General features: G+C 44.5%; 1 protein-coding gene across 2 annotated transcripts in view; it reads left to right on the plus strand.

Moving 5' to 3' along the window:
- TMEM260 (transmembrane protein 260) overlaps positions 1 to 3,281 on the plus strand; it is a 40,251-nt gene extending 36,970 nt beyond the window's left edge. For both annotated transcript variants that reach the window (XM_054068475.1, XM_054068476.1), the window contains 4 exons: positions 420 to 596; positions 1,141 to 1,194; positions 1,592 to 1,682; positions 2,762 to 3,281. In XM_054068475.1, the coding sequence (XP_053924450.1) occupies positions 420 to 596; positions 1,141 to 1,194; positions 1,592 to 1,682; positions 2,762 to 3,034 (595 nt within the window). In that variant the 3' untranslated portion in view covers positions 3,035 to 3,281. The remainder of the gene's footprint in view (positions 1 to 419; positions 597 to 1,140; positions 1,195 to 1,591; positions 1,683 to 2,761) is intronic.
- Positions 3,282 to 19,698: the final 16,417 nt, after the last annotated feature.

Raw genomic sequence — 19,698 nt, forward strand, 5'->3', positions numbered from 1 at the left:
GATTAGATACTCACATGAATAAGAATAGCATCTGCATTTAGGCTAGCCAGGGTGAGCCCTGCAAGTGTGGGGAGGCAGAAGAGCATTGCCAGGTGCCGTCGAGAAGAAACCGGCTTCTCCTACAGCTTCTGGCACGTTTGGGAAGCCTAACATAGGGGAGATGATGTGTCTCCTGTGCTGACTGCACACGATGTGCAATGCCAGATGGGGTATTGGCTTGCAGGGGTAGAGCTGTTCTGCAGGCTGACCTGGAGATGTGCTCTTTCTGACGTGAAACGGTCTGGACAGGTACCTCTACTGCAGAAAATATTGTGCTGCTTAAGACCTGTCCCCTGGACTGGGATGTGTGGTTTGCATGCGAGACAGCCCATAGTCTCTGGCATGGCTTCATGATTGCTCTCTCTCTTTTTATTTGGCAGCAAGGAGGTGTTTGTCTGCATAGGTCTTCATGAAGGGGACTCAACCTGGAGAAGGAGCTATTCGCTCTGGCCGTGGGGTATATGTGAGAAGCTGGTTCCCTCGAATGTTGTCTTTGATCCAGGAGAGTGGGTTCGTCTTACAAGAAATCTCTATAACTGGACTGAAGACTATGGCAGGTACGCAACAGAGGCACGACTGCTTCTTCCTGCTCGTCATTCTTCTGCCAGCAGCATAACCACATCCATTGCAGTGTTTGAGGAATTAAACATGAGCCACAATCATAATGTTTTGTGTTCTGGAACATATTATAGATCTACAAAGGGTATTTTTATCAGTGTTAAAAATAGAGAGTAAGTTTCTAGACAAATATCGGGTCCAATTCTGATCTTAAAACTTGATCAGTTGCAAAGAAACATTGGGACATCCGAAGCTTTAAATGGCATAGACTAAACCGTGATGGATGGTAAAAAGCATCTCTCAGTTTGAGGGTAGCTAGGATGCTGTGAAACACCTGATGTACCAGAAGCTCCTTCTATGGAGAGAGAGGAATAAAGTTTTATGAATGGCTGAGGACCAACTGAATTCCCTGCAGGCAGCGTTGATGGGTTTTCTTCTGCCTGGGAGGTCTGTAGCTGTTTGGCTTAGAAGGGTTGACTGTCTAGTGAGTGAAACACAGTGACATGGACCTGATGGCTGAATTTTATTCTCATTCTTGTTTAGTTTCAAGCCCTCTTCCTGGGAAGCTGTCGCCAATGAGGAGATGTGGCAAGCCAGGTGATGCTCCTTTGCTCCCTTCCAACAGCCAGTGGGCAATGCCAACTCACTGGTGTGGAAATACACGCCAAAATGGGCAGCTTGATGGTGCATGGCCTTATCGGATCTATATGTGCCAAGCTTTAGAAGGGAAAAGCTGGCAAAATGAAATGAAGGGTGCGTGGCCTCCAGCAAAGCCTTCAGGAGAGTGGTTGTTTTGTTTACCAAAAGGTTTTGCTCAAAGTATCTCAATACTTCACGGAGAGAAATCTCTGTCACTGATGACTTAAATGGAGAAGCTGTATGTTCCCCTGCAATTGCAGAGCTGCATGGACGTGTTGAAGATGTATATAACCATGTGATGTGAGCAGGTTACGTGAAGCTATTATTATATTGAAGTTTTTTCCTATTTTTCCAGGATGAAAACAGCTTTCTTTATATTTGACCTTGCAGAAACTGCCAGTGTGAGTGCGGAAATGAAATTACAACTTTACACCTTTGCATACACCGTAAGTCATATGTTTGGGTTGTGAATTATCCCTGCAGTCTCCATCCTTTTTTTTCTTTTTTTTAAGTGTCTGTATTCCATAGAAACACGCCAATCCCATATAAGTTAGCAGTCCTATAATCTGCATTCTCCTTCGTTCATCCAAACCAGGAGCATAGCAGATTCGAAGAGATTTGTTCAAGGATTTTATTCATTCCTTCTTGCCCCCTCAGTCACAGAGGGTGCCAAAAGTGAACCCATTTACACCCTGATTTTGCTATTATTATGTTGTCTGTTCTGGGCTCCAAACCCTTGCCAAGAGATTGCTTGTCCTGAAGTCCCCTCTATGCTCTTGTCCCCTCTGTCATTACACAGCCGTGCATCTGAGCCAGCCAGTGTAAAATCCGACAGTCTTCTCAGTGCAAATTAATTCTGCTGCATTTCACACTGAAGAATAACACCCATAAGCTGTTGTAGGTATCTCTGGAAATACTCGACTGTCTGAGATGCCAACAGATGCACAAAACGATCAGCGTGTGTCAGCAGAGAGGAGGAATGTTTCATACCCCAGTGAAGAGTCAGTAAATAGTTTCCTTTCAACTCTTGCCCATTTTGCTGTGAATTTTTGCTGTTCTGCAAAGTTCTCAGGTGTGTGCCTGCTGGTGAGCTTATGAATATTCTCACTCAAGTCAACAGACTGCTTCAAGTCTTGTGGAAGGCGTCCTGATCTCCTGAAATATTGCGTAAAAGTCTTGCCAGGCACGGCAGTTAAATCTCTTTTTCTCCCCAGCCTGGTGTAACACCTCTCTTGGGGAAGCGCATAATGCGCGGTGAGGTTGTCGTGATCATCTGTAACGTTTCTAAACAGCTGCTGTAGGAAGGGAAACGTTTCAGGCCCCCCCTTGGATTTCTGTTTCACGCTATTACGCATCGCATGGCAAACACGGAATGTGTTACAGAAGTGCTCCGACTCTGGACTTGGACATCTAAATAGCATCTGTTCCTTTACGGACAGTTTTGAAGCACTGTTAAGAGCTGTTGGTCCCTTTTGCTCAATTAAATTGTCCCTCTTCTTTTTTTTTTCTCCTCTCCCTTCAACAGTCATACAAAGAAATTGTCAACTCACATCCAAATCACCCGGTGAACTGGCACAAAAACTATGCCATCGCCTGTGAGAGGATGTTGCGCCTCCATCGGGTGGATATGGATCCCGAAGTGTTGCTCTCTGAAACTGTGAAACATTTCCTTCTGTATGCCGACAAAGCAGAGGATGATCCCCAGCGGGAGGATATTCTGCAGGCTGTGAAGCACCTGAAGAAAGACCTGCAGGGCCTGAGGAAAATGAAAGAGGATCGGAGGCTGGGAGCTGGGTAGTGCCTGGACCTCCACCCGCCTGCTGAAGTGCTGAAATATTGACTTAAAAACTGAATTAGTCCTTGAAAACGCGAGAATAGCTTTAAAAGGTGACAGAAATGGCAGCAGAGAGGAAATCAAGTGTGATTGTCCCCACAGGAACGTACTGTTGTTTGGTCTTTGATGGCTGTTGCCAAATGAACTGTTTGTATTGTTGTTTTGTATAGGGAAAAAAAAGCTCATCACTAAATAAAACACTGCGTTTCAAAAAGGAGAGTTTTCTCTTAAAAGAAACCTGTGAATCTGTTGTACTGTGACGATCTTTTTTTATGAATGCAGCATCTTTTGTGGATGCAAAAAAAAATGTATTTAGCCTTTAAATGTTTCTTCTGTTACTGAGCCAAGAGGTTTCCCACAGCCATTTTTCTTTAGCTGTGCTGAGTCTGTGTTATTATGGTCACAGGGCAGTGTGTTTGGGTTTATTTCCATCAGGACAAGCACATGGGATGGTGTCCTTTGAAGGGAGCGTGGTTGTTCACTGTTCCTTGGCTGTGCCCGTGCCCCAGAGTGCTGTAGATATGATGTTCTGCTGTGAGATGGTGGGTAGAGACCAACCCAACTCTTTCTGCCTCCTTGGGTTTTTGGGTTATTTTTCATTAGATTTATTTTATTCTGGGATAGACTTAATTGCACTGGTTCTCCAAGAGTGAGCAAGCAACTTGTGGGGTTTCCCTTGTGGAGTGCTGTGACTGCAGGCAGAGATGTGGCATCTCCTGGTCTGCCTGCCCCTGGGGCAGAGGAACCATGGTGCTGGGAGCCTGCCTGGGGACACAGGAGCAGCTCCTCTGGGACACTCCCCGGGGCTCTGACATCTGTGTTGTGGTCTCTACGTGCGAGTCCATACGGCTCTTCTACTCTGTCACATCACCCTAGGTACTGGAGATGCCAGAACTACAATTGTAGGGATGTTGAGGGCTTTAACCAAGAGAATAGGATGTGAATCCATCCAGCTTTTCAACTTACCCCAAAAGCCAAGCAATTTGGTTAACAAGAGCTCAATTAATTGTTTTTAAAAAAAAAACAAAACAAAACATAGAATAACATTTCTTCAAAATGTTGTCAATTAACACGTCCTTCAAATACTTAAAACAGACCCAAAACTCTGGGGTTGCCACTGGAAAGTTGTGTTCATCGTGATTTTCATACTTTGTTCTGCAGTTCTGTGAGGTCTCAGCCCAGTTGTTTCATAGGAGACAAATTGCTGCCGGGCCAAGACTTCATTTGGACTAGTAAAATTTTCAGAGAAGAAAGAAGTACTTCTGTAAAGTTCATGTTATCGAGCGGCACCTCTGGCAGCTTCCTTAGAGGCTTGGAGGAGCAGATCAGGATGTGTGCAGGATCAAGGGGCGCTGGATGTGGATGCTCTGCTCATCTGTAGTTTGAGGTGTGTTTAGGTCCACATTTAGGCTCGCCGGGCTACTAATCCAAATACATCCTTGTAAAAGTAGACTACTTCTGTTGTTCTCCCCAAGCGCTGATTTTCCTAGATTGACCTTCAATTCAATGCTGCTGGTATAAAAATCAAGCTGCCGTTTAGGAATCTATAACTCCGGTTGCATCCCTTATTTTTCTCCTGATTTATTTTCATAGTCTGATTTCCACAGGGATTCCTCCTGTTACTTCTATAAATGATTCCTGTACAAACAGCAGATGAGAAAAGAGCAATAAAAAGAAGGAAAACTACGGCTTCTGGGTTGCAAAGCCACAAAGCGGAGGGGGAGAGAAGGAAGAGGAGCGGTTCAGGGGTGTCATTTTAACTCTTTGTGTTGTAATTGACTACATTTCAGGTCGACCGTGCCTCACTTAAATTTCTTCGTTTCTCTCAGTCCCCGTAGAAGTGTTTGTACAGAGCGGGAGAATATCATACATTCCTCCGTGCAGCTTTCTCAGGGCTGGCTTTCTTCTCCCTTCTCAAAATCAGTCCTTCAGCCTAGCTAGAAAAGCATTAGGAATCCAGTTTTTGAATGCTTTTGTTACCTGCATTATTGCAAATCCATTCAAGCAAATATACTGAGGCAAGGGTTTCCTTTATCTTGATTAGATGCCCCTCCTTAGCTGCATAGTCTTGAAATAATTGGAAGCTTTTGTGGATTCCCCTATCTACTCGGGAGAAAAGAGGGGCTGGACAAAGGTATCCCAGCCTGCAGCCCGCGTCGAGTAACATATCATCATATATTGTAATAAACAGCCATGCAAACTACAAGGAGAACTTTCCCACCGGCAAAAGCTTTCCCAGGTGTGAAGAGCAGCAGAAACGTGATGCTTTTTTTAGGGACCAAAGCAGAACCGGTTGCAACTGTGCCGATAACGCCGTGTCCATAGGAATCGCGTACACGCGTGATATGTGATGTCTGTGCTGGGCGTTCAGCTTGGAGATATCCCTGATGGCCGATGGTGAAGGGGAAAATATTTAACAGCGATGGAAGTGACAAAATTCCTCCCCCTGGATGCGTTCGAATGAGATTTGCTGGTGCTTGTAGACGAAGCGGTTGCGTGGATGTTTCTGAGCCCGTTCGCTCAAAGGCGGTGCTGAGGGATGCTGGCAGAAGTTTAATTTTTATCAGCTCCTCTTAGGTGGCACCCTTAAGTTTATCAAACAAGCAAAGCTGATTTGCTCTTCGTTAGTCTCAGTTGCACGAATCTGTTGCCAAGTAAACAGGATTTTGCATTTTCCTAATTACTTTCATATTTGTGTTTTACCTCTATTTGTTCTCTTGCAAAACTGCTCCTAATAATTAGTCAGGCTCCTGCTGCCTAGACCTTAAAAAAAAAAAAGGGGGGGGAGGGAGGGACTGAAAAAAGACTTCTGAGGGTTTTTTCTCCCTTATAAATTCATTTTTGTTACAAGCATCTTTTATACATATTACTAAAGGGAGTGCACTAAGAAATGCAAATAATAGTTCTTTATTTTATTATGACAGTTAATTAATAGCAACCTGTTTTAATGAATAAAGTCACTCAGAGTCCTTCAGCACTTCCTAAGTAGAGGCCAGAATCTGTAGGGATTCTTTTTTCCCCCCCATTGTATAGCTCCGAGACTGCGCGCACTATATAGGGCCTGTATAGAAATGCTCACTAATGAAGAGGGAGGGCGAGGAACTTGTCTGCATTCAAAGATCACTGGTGAGTCATTCAGCGAGAAAAGGCCCCTTGCTAGGAATAGTCACAGTTCCGCGGCATTGTGCTAGCAAAAGGGTTTGATCAAAGGTCTCCTGCCGAGCTTGCATGGTTTCCTTTCATACGACGACCATAATTAAAACCACTAATTCTCTTTTAAAATGCTGCAGGATGCCATGTAGGCATCTGTCTGGAGTGTCCTTTGTGCTGTCGGGAGCTGTTAAGGACCAGCGCGGAGGGCTTTTCAGCGACATGCCAGTCAGGAAGGTGATTCGACATAAGGGTGCCTCTGAAGGCTTGACAGGACCTTGACTACACAATTCCAGCCGAATTTGCCCCTTGTCAGCTGCCAGTAAATAAATCTCAAAGAAGGGGATGGGGGGAAGAAAAGCTGAAGTTTCATTACCTGATCCCCGGGGCTTTGTTGGTTTTGGCATCGCCCAGGGGGAAGCCCTCGCCTCTCGGCGTTGGAGAGTTGGTGATGGCCATTGGAGACCCCTGTGGCGATGGCCATTGGAGACCCCTGCGCCCGGGCCGTTTGAAGACCGTCAATACTTGTAACAGTTCAGCTGTTAGGAAGACAAATAAATGGAAGAGCCCATTAATCCCCTTTGGGTACTCGGTGCCTTTTGCCCTTTTATCGCAGCCTTATTAGGCTCCTACTCATCTTGAACCAGGAGGGATGAATTGAAGTTGTTGAGCGCTAATTGGCAAAGACTTTTCATCGCGGGCCAAGAACTTTCACTGACTTGAAAGTAACTTCACCACGGGGAGGATCAGCAAATTCTTGCCTCGCCATTAAAACAAAACCCCAAAATCCCGTTGGGATTCAATGCGGTGTTTAAAAAAATTAGTAAAAAAAAAAAAGAAAAAGAGGCAACTGCTAAATTGCTGGGCTTGTCCTTCATGAGGCTCTTGGCAACTCGTATTTGCTCTTTAAAAGAGTCACGGAGCCAGATGTGGCACAGGGTGATCCATCCTGAGATGCAGTTGAAATCCACTTTTTGTGTGTATACGCATGTGTTACCAAAACCTGCTCATGGGCCAAGCTTCCCAAAAGCAGCCTAGGAGATGTTCTGTAAGGTGAGACCATTGTTCTTGACACTTTGCAACCACTCAAGGGTCAAACAGGGCGGTGATGAGGTTTTCATACGCCTAGGGACAATCCTGGCTGCCCTCGAGTCATCCATGGATTTGGTGATGGAATTTAGAGATGGGAAATGTTTTGGTGTGGAGGCACTTGGATGTTCTGGGGTGGTTTGTTTTTTAATGTTGACTCTGGCAAATGCTGCATGAATTTGAATGTACTTATTGCCCTCTCTCCCCATGCTCCCCATTGCATGTTTTAAGTTCAGGTTAGAACTTTTGCCAAGTTATAAAAAAAAGTCTTATGCATGATAAGCGACGTCATTATGGACCACCTCAGTCTGGAAGTCATCAAGCTGGAGATTTTAGAGCACAAAATCCCGTTGATGTGTTCCCCAGCCTCTGCGTTTGGCAGACTCATGAAACAAGGTGCCCACATCAAGGATGGCATCTCCCACTGAGATGCCAATGCGTGTACTCCAGTGAAGTCCATCCATGCTGGAGCCCTCACCATCGCTCACCATCTTTCCAGGGACTTCCAGGACAAGGAGCTTGGCGTGGTGCTCAAGGAGCTAACAGGCAGATAAGGCTCCTTCACTGCCCGCAGTAGGGAATGAAGATATCATTGCCAGTACCCTCCAAAAGGCTCTTTGGTTTGGATCTGCCCGATGAAACCAGAGAGAGCGTTTGCAGCGTTTCCCCTGCCAGGTGGCTGCGAGATGCTGCCTGGCTCCGTGGCCACAAAGGACCGTGGGGCAAGGATGGAGGAAGCTAAGGGCACCACACCCTCCACGTCTTGTTCTTTCTATGGAAGTGTTTGAGTGCTCCTGGGTACCGGTATAGAGTTGTTACACATTGCTGCTGGTCAGATACAGCAGCAGCTTGCTGAACTTTGGTGAAAAAACATTAAGAAGAACACATGGGTTTGGATGGGCTTTGGGGCATTTTCATCACGTCCTTTGATTTAGCAGTGAAGCCACTTTAAAAAATGGCATCTGAAAACCTCTGCTGCTCATAAAGCTTCCCCAGGGAGGATCTGCCGCCTATTTCAGGCCTGAAGGAGGACTTCCATGCCCAAATTGATGCCATTTTTTTCCTAAAATTTATTATTTCTCCCTTGCTGCCTCTTGACACTCCTGTTATATTCGAATTTGACATTTCAATAAAGGCATTTTTTTGAAACAGAGTGAAAACAAGGAATGAGTATGAATTGGAATAACTTTATTCAGATGAGTGGAGCTGGGGAATTTGTGCCGGCAGAGGGCTTGTTGGAGATGGTGCGCTGTGATTGACAGACTCCATCCATCCAGCGGTCCTTCCCAGCCTGCTTCTAACAGCGCTGAGCTCTCGCCTTTCGTGGGGTTGAGCAAACCCAGTGCAAACATACTGGTTATCAGTGAATTTTATCAGTATATCCATGTTGATCAAACTACAGCAAAAGTGGGCTTTGCTGGTGAGTGAGGAAGAGACATAATGGCCTCAAAGAAGATGAAAGTCAGCCTAGAAACTTGGTGTACATGAGCGTTGTCATTGCCGGTTAAAAACATGAGGAAGATAAGGTAATTCTCAAGAGAAGTTCTCTGTAAGTGATTATTTCCTCCCAACATTTAGGAAGGAAAAAGTAAGAATTTGCTGCTTGGTTCCAAGCTGTGGTTTGGCATTGAGAAAACTGGATTTGTTTTAAAATCCACAATCATAATTTAGATCCTTAAACTTAATTTAGCTACTTCAGCTGGACCTCGCCGGTCTTGCATTGGATTGGAGACTGCAGTTTGTTTTTCCTCGGAGGTAAGAGTGAACCATGAATAAATCTGAGTAGATGTGAAAGAGGATTTTTCTCTCTCGTGGGGTCCAGGTAGGAGGTCGGAGCCTCCTTTGGCACCGCGTATCATGCTGCCCCGAAGTGCTACAGTATATTTTGCGCACCGTATGCTGATAACTGTTCTCTATGCGCTGCTCATCCATCACAACGACTCTTCTCCAGACCTATTAAGTCCTATTATCCATCACTTAAAAATTAGAGTCAGTGACACGTTATGAGGAAGATTCAGGTATTTCAGCTGCTGCTTTATTGAGAATCAGTTGGGTAATGGTCACCATCAAATAAATTTGATTACGAAAAACATGAGAAGTGTGGGGAGTATGGGCTTTTTGTCCTGTGTTTCTGAAGGCAGTGTCCAACTGAGGTGCCCCAGCACAAGTGACCCTGAATATCACCGAAATATTGGGTTTTATTGTTGTTTTAAATACGGTGACATCATTTATAACATTTTAATTCTTCTTGTTGTCCCTGGTGTTAAAAGTGACTAGTTTTAAGAAACCCCAGTGACCCCTAAATACCCCCTTTTTTTTTTTCTCCCAACTGGAATCTAGCTTTTCACCATTTCCTTAATGTTTGCAGCTAGAAATACAGCTTAAGTGGCATTATGCTAAGTAATTATTCTTACAGGATGTGAAATGAAACAAATTTTGCACAGCATGAAATTATTCCTGCCACGTATGGCGTTCGGTGGCAGATTTTTTTTCATTTGGACAGTAAACAAGGCTCAGTGGCAACGAAAAAACACGGAACGGAGGAAGGGGGGGTTGGTAGCGGGGAGGAAAACACTACCAAAGGTAAGTCCTTGTAGCAAAAATATTTTTGGCTGGATCAAATATTAAACCTGCTACTACAAATTTCACGCTTTGCATTCCTAAAGCAGATGCCAAGGGATGATGCCAAAAATTAATTGGAAATAATGTTGCTTGCCTTGTGTGCTCTATCCAGCAGAGGGCACAACAGATAAGTGATGTGCGCTTTGCCACTTCGCTGATAAGGCTGTTAGTAATTATTTCTGTAAAAATATGTAGCAACATGCTTGTGTGCTTATTTACATGTGGGGATGTGGTCTGGAATGGAGGGTTTAGGTTTATAACTATTTCCCCCTCAATACATAGGAGACTTTTATGCTTTGCGCGCTTTATGTTTTCTTAAAGGACTGGGTTTGCTCCTTAAAGTACGGTGAAGTGGTTCAGTGTTTGGGTGATATCTTGAATTAAAAATTCAAACCTTGCCTGCTAATAGGGAGGTGATGCATCGTGTGATATTGAGGTCTTCCAGCAGTATTTTTACATGGTTTTCTGTGGGTAACTAAAAATGTCATTACCAAGTGAAAGACAAAGAAAAGATTGAGGATAATGCTACAAAGAGGGATACTGTCCCTGTTTATGGAAAAAAAATGTGAGTTATATATTTATATATAACAAAATAGTAATCTGGAAGAGAAAGTTTCCTGTTAGTTTCACGTACGGCAGCGTAAAGTGTCTATGATTGCATTAGGCAGGAGAGAGACGGGGGAAGGATGTAAGAGGAGTCTAAGATGCAAAAATGCTGAAAACTCGCTATTATTTGCATTCAATGAACGATGCAATTAGCGAAATAGGATGTTGGTGCACAGCGTTGCTTTCGCTAGTGCAAAACGGAGAGGTGTTTTTCTTAAGTACGGTCCTTTGTAGTCAGCAAACACATAAACCAGCAATAAGCATAACCCTAAAATCACCTCTCTGATTAAGGAAGAATGTTTTTCATGAATGATACGGAACAGAAAACATGTTAAGATATGCTTTCCACCCAAACCTCATTCAGAAAGCCCGATGCTCTGAATTATTCCCGCTGCTTCGAGCCCCCTTTGCACAAGTGCGGATGTGGAAGAGGGCAGGAGGGGAAGGAGAAAGAAACGTGCGTTAGAACAAACGCAACAGTGCAGTCCTTCTCAAATGACTGAAAAAACATATTTCACACTGCTTCCTTCCAATTTCACAACATATAAATACACGCTGCCTCGCAACGACTCAACATTTGGTGCGACGAATCTCAGAGCTCAATATATGCAAGGGGGGAAAAAAAGTCTGTTTCCATGTTCTAGTCTCTACCTATCTTGTTTCAGGGTTATTGTTTAAATCAACACTTTCCAACTGTGTAGATTTTAGCTGGAGGGGTTTTTTTTTGCTTGCTTGTTTGTTTTGGAGGGGAGGGGGGTTGTAATTTCCCAACGTATGGAAGATAAATGAGATGTTTAAAGCGCCTCAGTGGAGTGGCATAAAAGCTGGGAAATCGGAGAGACCGTAAATCTGTGTTTGTTTTAGAAATAAAATAAAATAAATCAAGCAAGAGCAGGTTAGAGCTGCTAATACTGAGCTGATTAAGAGCAGCAGTTACATAAAAAGCAGCTAGAGTCCATATTGTAAGTATTACTGCTGCCATGAGAAATGCAGCTCCAAAGCTTTTAAGGGCTTTTTTAAGGTGCTTTTTTTTTTTTTTTTTCTTCTGAATTAAGGGCTGATGAAAGGTGTGGGATTGACAGGTTTGCAAACTCAGTGCTGCTGTTTAATCACATCACCTGTGGCAGTGCCTACAAGACCTACAGGAGCAAGTTGTCCTGGACCTCTATTGACTCTGTTTTTAGGGAAAGAGATCGCTGAGTTCCCCAGTCCAGGCTGGAGTCCGAGATATTGGAGATCTCCACAAGGAGAAAACCACCAAGAACTCTTGCAATCCCAAGCCATTGTGTAATCGATGTTGGGTTGACAAGGTTGTCTGTCAGACCCCAAATGCCTCCCAGAACAAACCTGAGACTGCTGAGAAGTGGAAACCTGCAGCTCCAATGAGGCAGGAAAGCAATGGGTGCTGTGACTCTGTTGTGACGAGCCCAAGAAGCCCAAAACTGGAGGTGCAGGGTCTAAGAAGGAGAGAAGGCTGCTCTTGCCTTTGGTGGATGTTCATCCAATATGTTGGGAATTTAAAGCAGCATCTTCCCTGTAAGCCCCCGGCAGGTAATTTCCCCTTAGGAGTGAAAGCCATAGAGACTCAACCCACTGCAAGGAGATTTTGTGGCCTCTTCCCTTGATACGAAGAGGTTTTTCCCCCACAAAAGCTCATTGTACAATGGTCCTTGCTCTGGCGCAGCACTCTCCGCATTCTTCATCAGAGACCTTCCCTCTACAGCTCTTCCTGCAGCATTAACCTGCTTGAATGTTCTGGTGTCCGGGGCCCATTCATCTCCCACCGCAGTATCCATGGTGGATATTCATGGTATTTCTACCATTTACATGGCAATGACAAGCAGGAATTGCCACTAGGAATTATGGAAATGATTGCTTTTGGAAGGCGGTCAGTTTAGACTGGACTAGGTCATTTTTTCCGTTGTTGAAATGTTTCCTGGTGATGCTCCATTCACCGAGCGGTGAAATGGTTTGCCTTATTTGCTTGAGCCTTGTGGATTCTCAGCCTTCTGATAGATCCATTTTTAAATGAAAACTGCGTTCAAAATGAGAAGCCATATATTTTGTTAAAAAAGAAAACGAAATTTTCAGAACTAATTTCTGAAAATATAAAATCATAATAACCACGTGCTGGCTTGCTTTTGCTTTTGTACACTTGTAATGCTAACACGGCTTTTCCCAAGCTGTCATGCTGGCCCACAACCCCACTGCTGTCTGCTGGGAACCCACCAGGTAGATGCTTTTCTACTCCTCCCCTGACCCTGAGGTTCGGGATGGAAACCCTTCCATGGTTTCCAGTCATGTCCAGGTCAAGTGGAAGGTGGTTCTGGAAGGTCAGAGCATCCTTGCAATAATAACTGCACATGTCTACAGGTTTCCATTAAATTTCCTATGGTTGCCTCCATTTCCTCAGCTTTACTGATATCTCATGGGACATATCCTGAGCTGCCTCCTGACTGGGTCTCCAGAGTGGGGCGTAAAGGCACCTCTCCAAATCCCCCCTTGCAGGATTCCTTTTGCAACTCAGCCTTCTCTTTTCCCAGCAGCCCTTCCCTGGAAAAGGACCAGGCTGCATTCCAGCTGGCACAGCACGGGGTCATTCATCCCACCCCAAGGCAGAGATCTCAAGGAGATTGGGGAGGTTGCAAGTTCAGGGGTCTCCATCTCTTGATCAGTGCTGGAGGGAGCTCAGGCTGCCAACTCAGACACGAGCATCTGCAGTGTAGGAAATCCCACACAAGGTGGCAAACCCTTCTGCAGCTGCAATTTGCATTTTCTGACCACAAGCGGACAACACCGTTTAGCTCTTTTGGTGTACAAGGCTGTGAAAAAAAAGGCTTTACACAGACACGTGCATAAGCTAAATATTGAAATATGACTGAAACAACATTTTATTGCTCAGGCTTGCCAGCATAGTCCACTGGAAGCAAACATGCTGCATCAATTGGCAGCTGCCTCGAAGAAAACATATGAATAGAGACAGCAGGAATAAGTTGCAATGGACCAATTGAGATCTTTTTAAGCGGAGAAAATAAGGGCAATTGCTGATTCCTTTGGCCTTATTCTTAACTGTTCTGCTCCACAGCAAAGCCTTGTGCTAACTTTGCATGGGCTGAGCTGCTACGCAAGGCAAAAAGAAAACCAAGAGACTTCTCCTCTGTTATTTTGTTTTGGTGGCAACAAGAAACAACCTTCTCCTGTGCAAGATGTTGCCTAAATGCAGATGAAAGAGGAGGGTTCCTGTCCTGAGCATGGCAAGCAGTAGCCAGAGCAGAGATCAGGCAGGAGGCAGCGATGCACAGAGTCCAGGGAAGGAACATCTTAGCTAATGCCTAAGAAAGGTAAGTGATCTGTGGTTAGGGATGAAGCAAAGGCAATTTTTGTGAGTCCCTCCTGCCCCACACGACCACCTCCCAGTTCGTCTGAGGAAGGCTTGGTGTGCTGAGAGCTGCCCTGGGTTATGGTGAAGGTTGGTGTGGAGCAGACAGCCACACAACCCAGCTCTCAATACCTGGGAGAAGCGAGGTCCTGGTTCACCCTGGTGGCTGACAAACAGAAGAGAAACTCAGGAGTGGGTGCATAAAGGCTCCTCTGGAGCTCAGATCTCACCATCAGGAAACCTTTTCCAAAATCACATTTCTTTCCATTGAAGCGTGTTGCCATAGCATTAGCCTGGAGGAAATTCATCTGCTATCTCTGCAGATGCGAAGCGATGTCCAAGGATGCAGGGGTGGAGCAGAGCTTTGTGGTACCCATGCAGAGGGTGACACCCATGGGGGACGAAAGCTGTGCACCAAGAGCCACACTGGGAGGTCTGGTCTTGCCTTTGTGCGGGTGGGCATCCTTACCTGCCCGCGCATTGGTCATGCAACAGCCCATGCAGCACGTTCCTGTGGTTGCATGAACTTGCTGCAGGCCTCTGTGGTGTTTATGTGTCTCAGAATCGACATCGCCGCAGATATCATGGGGCCAAAACATAGAGGGAATGGCTTTAAATGCAAAAGCCCGGCTCGAGTCATCTCTAAAGCAATACCTGCTGGAAGCTGAGGGATGTGGATGGGAAGATTGCTCTGTGCTTCTTCCTTCACCTCATTTCTGAAGTGTGATTGGTGTTGGAGGTGAGACAAGATGCTAGCAGGACCCAAGACCTGACCCAGTACGGACCTGACCCTCTTCTTACAGCCAGCATTACCTTTTTTTGGTCTAGGCTTCAGTGCCAGCAATTCCTTGTGAGCCCACCCGTCTTTCATTGTTTGACCTGTGGCAGTGGAAAAATCCCTCCCTTTCCCTTAAGCAGACAAGGAAGACACTCAGGTTGCGTCTTCCATGAGGGCCAACCACCACATCCCTTTTCCCTTCGATTTCAAATGGGTCTGGAGCAGACTGGAAGAACCATAAGCACACCCGTGTCTCCCAGACCTTTTTGGCCAAGTCTGAGCCAACTTAGCCACATACACTGGAAACCCCGGAGCAAGGGGATGCCCGTCATCCCTGCTATGACGTGACCAGTGCTCTGTGGGATGAGAAGAAGAGCTGGAAATGGGCAGAAAGCACGCACCCACACTGTACGCTGTTCTTCCGCTCCTGCCTTTAAGTCTCTGACACATAATCTTGGTCCTGATTTGGTCTCCACCTCATCTGGCTTGTGTAAGCTGCTTCCCGTGACCTTTCCTCAGCAAAGGGAAGAAGGGGGAGGGATGGGGGGCATTTTAATAGAGCCAGACCCTCCTGCCAGCGGGCAGAGGGTGCTCTTGCCTAGCATATTCCGCTCCCTCAGGATAGTTGAGGCTGTTCCCCTATAAACCAGCCCTTGCCACATGCTTGGATCCAGGGATGCCCAAGCATCCCTGCTGGCCCAACACAGCGGAGACGGATCTGCTTCATTAATATTCCTGCTCTGGTGGGCGGGCGGAGGGAGCGCTGCATCTAACCTACTTTATTAAAATAGAAAATGTGTGTGGTGGAGTGAGAGGGAGATACAGGCTCTGCCATAATTCCAGATTTAATTGGAAATTTAGTAAATCTGCTAAAATATTTAGTGGTTTCAATTTTTTCCCCTCTTCTGTAAGAAACAAAGGATCCTGGTTTATCATGTGTCTTTCAACAACTTTAATTTCATTTGTAGATTAAGGATGGAAGTAGCATTTCCACTCGATTGCATACTGGGCATTAAGAAGACAAAAACGTTCATTGTTTGCCCGAAATCGAGGGGGTTTTTGCAGACATTAAGCTGTAGGTGGCATTCTTTATACCTGACATCAGGTGGCTTTTGTCAGACCTTCGGTTGACAGGATTTTCTGCTGACCAGTTGGAGGTGTGTGAAGCAGTGAAAACAACCAAACCATCTCTGCCAGGTGATGGGGACCCAGGCAGGAGTGGGACAATCTCCTCTCAAGCCACCAGGCAGTGGATGCTTGAAGAAGCAGTAAGTCACAGGTTTTGTTTGAGAGGGCATCTGAGGGAATTAACGAGCAAAAATTTGGTGGCTTTTCCCACAACGCAGTAAAAAAACAATCCTTGCCCAAAAAGTGGTTGATGGGACAGACTTTTTCCCAAACCCATGAATATCTCATGAGTTTTTAAATGCCAAAGAGTTTTGTGCTTGTTTCTACCTCCTTTGTTGATGGCGCTGGGGCCAGAGGAGGTGAGGTTGGAAGGTGAGATCCTGGGCTCAGACCTTTGACGGGGCAACCATCAGGTTATGGTTAAAACCAGCATCAGGCGCACATCAGGGTGATGTTTTGCACCCATGTGATGGGGCAGGTGATGGTGATGCAGATAATAGAAGTTGCACTTCCATGGATAATTATACAAATAAGCTCCTGGCTTGGTCTCAGATGTCCATCTTGACTTTAAAGGTCCACCAGGCACGGAAGCAATCTCCCGCTTGACAGCTCAGAGGAGTTTTTTGGGCTCTCTTGCAAGTTTTGCTGTTTCTTTTTCCCAACAGTAGCCAAATCACTCCTGTAAAAGTTAGTGAGAGTTTGGACCTTGGCTCAGATCAGCGCAGGGCTGGACAAGGTGCTTGTGCGAATTCCAGATCCTTGGATATATTATTATTTTTTAAAATAATCTTTTGTTTATATTTTCTCTTGATAACCCAACCCAGCCTCTACTGAAGCCATCTTTCTCCAGTTCTCTTCACCGCTGTAACGCAAACTCACCACAACAACTCCTCCAGAAATCAAAGCTTTTCTGAACAGTTTGGCGGAAGGAAATTGTCGCTTAACCTTTCAGCCATGCTCATTTTCAGGGGAGAAAAGGACAATCTCTGGAGATAGATGGGTTTTTTTTATCTGTAGCAGTTAAATCAGATTTATTAACATGCCGTGTTATGAAGGTGGGAAGTAACATTTGTTTTCCTGGGTCTTTAGGGAATTTATCCTGCCATCATTAAACTGGATTTTAAACCACCATTTAATGTTTTGTTATTTTTCTAGGGTGTTTTTTTTTTTCCAGCATCCAGTGTTAATCCTGCAATTGGAAACCGGAGTGGATAAAAGTACTGTGTAACTTGCTTCCAGAACAAATAAGGTACAGCAGCTAATTTTAGTTTTAGGTTTCAAGGAGGGGGAGAGCGAGGGGTAAGGCAGCACCTTCCCTTTATGCTGTGAGACAGCTTTCAAGGGTGAAAGCAAAAATTCCCAAGCTGAGATCTAGTGAATGTAGAAAAGGTTCATTTTCAAAATTGCAACAGCCTGTACTTAGGTGATATTAGAAGACACCATGACAGTAAAGTAGTTTTATGCATAGCGGCTTAGCTAACATTTTGAGAACTAGTTTAGTGAAGCTATCAGGTTTAAAAATACCGAGTCACAAAGTTTTAATGAAACTATGCTTGGATCAAAGTACCATAAAGAGCATCCAAGAACTGCTTAAAAGATCCTTGAGTGGAAATTAGAATGGATCTTCAGGATTTATTCTGTAAAGCCTGTCTATTTTGACCTTTTTTCAGTCTCATATTAAGGCTGCTGAAAGTGTGTTTTGTTTGGCTAATGCTTGGGACTTGCTCTAGCTATTAGGTCTGTTAAACTGAGGCTGCCACTAAAGTTTTAGTATGCATTAATTGACTGATAAGGACTTGGGAATCAAATGGCTGAAGGAAAGGGCTATCACAGACTTTTTTTTCCCCTTTGCTTTATTTCTCTTTGTACTTCATTTACATCCCGAGCCCTATTGGCGATCCAGATTTGAATAAAGCCACAGCTTAAGCAGCGATTAGATCTCAATAGCTTGGATTTTCAATGAAATTGTGGCATCGGGGGTTTTTTTTTGCTGTGCATATTTAGTAAGAGGTGTGAAAATTGACACCTGGCGCAACATTATCTTTTAAAACACTGCTTCATTTTATGCATATACGTAGACACGTGTACAAAACATTTGCCGACGCATAGATATATGTATATATGAAATCCTCCTGAAATTAAGGTATTAGTTGATAGGCCTTTGACTCTGTCAGTGTCAGGGGTTAGCTGGAAACAAAGACGAGGCTAAACGAAGCTTTGCAAGAATGGAAAGAGATAAAAAAGCCTCCCCCTTCTTCAGGTTAATTTTTTAAGCATGTCATCCGAACGTTCAAAACAGTGATCCTGTAAACGCTGTTAGAAGAAGAAAGCCATCAAGAATATATAATGCAGCGTGAGTTTTTTTCATCCTGATGTTATTATCATTACTGTTATTATTATTATTTGGAAGCAATATGTTTAAAGTTCACCTGCTAATCCTTAAGCTGTTGATATGACAATGTCAAAAATGATGGGATTTGGTGATTCTCATTATTGTTATGCATTGTTCTTCACTAGCGTTCCATATTAATATTTATAAATGCCAGGAAAAGTAGTCTTTTTATAGACACAAGAGCTCCCAAACTCCATTTTTGTTTTCTTTTTAAAAAAATAAACTTCATATCCAATATAGATGATTACATTTTGGAACGAAAAATATTTCCCAAGCAATCCACTTGATGCTGATTGTAGATTTTTTAAACTTGTTTTAATGTGAGCGAGATGACAATCTGTAGACATCATCTTTCCTTGCCATCATTCATAAAAACCTTTGTTCAAATACAAATAAATACTGATCATAATGAATGTGATCAAACCAACATAAATGCAGAGATGGGTTTGAAACTCCACCGAAAGGTTCTTCAAGCAGCAGTGAAATTAAGCCAATGGCTAGGAAAGAATTCGGTGATAGCTGTTCACCTTCTTAATTCAAAGACTTGCATTTTAAGGGTCCTGTTTTTCTCCTGTGTGAATTGTCCCAAAGGTGAAGCCCTGAGGTCCACCTCCCTTCTACTGGGTAGCTTGGCTCATTGACCATTGGCACATCAGTCATAAGGGAGGAAAATACTTACAATGGCCATCTAGGTCTTGGAAAACCCACCTTGTTTTCTATACTCTATCCCAAATTCTTCTCCAACCTTGGGAACTCATCTGGGGAACTCAAGTTGTTCACCAGTGTTAGCATTCACCTAAAGAGACTAATTATCCTATGACTGCTCTTAGTCAAAGAATGAGATAGTCTGGTAGGAGAGACATGAGTCCTGATGGCAGGTTCTCACCTTGAGTCCCCAACTCCCAGGGCTGTCTTGCTCCTAAGCCACTGAGGGGTGGACAGCGCTGCTCTGCCTGCCCGTGTATTGCCCTCACTCCTTCCAGTGCTGAACGATGCCATGGAGGGCCCAGACCAGCAGGCTGACCCCAAAGCACATACAGCCTCGGTCAACACTTTTGGATATAGCATGCTACAGGCTCTCCTGGAAGTGCTGAGTGACGGACATTCACTTCCCGCAGTGGGTTTATATAGTTATTTTTAACCAGTGCTTCCAACACGACAACAAAAGAGGAGGAGAGAAAAAAAGCAAGAAACACGAATTCCTGCTGACCTGCACAGCTGGCTTATCTAGGGCTTTGTACCAAGAGGGAAAAAAAATCTGTGCCCCAATTACCAGGCGAGCAACCTAGATCCAGGCTGCTTGTGAAACTCATTTCCAAAACATTTTTAATGAGAGCAGCAACCACCTGTCCCAGCTTAGGAGACTTGCCCAATATTACCTACACTGTGTGCAGCAGAAATGTGCAGCAAAGGATGAACATCTTCATGACTGTATTTGGCTGGTGTAATGTTTGAAGGCTTCATGGACATCTGTCCACCCCGAC

This window comes from Cuculus canorus, chromosome 5, assembly GCF_017976375.1.
Source record: "Cuculus canorus isolate bCucCan1 chromosome 5, bCucCan1.pri, whole genome shotgun sequence".
NCBI lineage: Eukaryota > Metazoa > Chordata > Aves > Cuculiformes > Cuculidae > Cuculus > Cuculus canorus.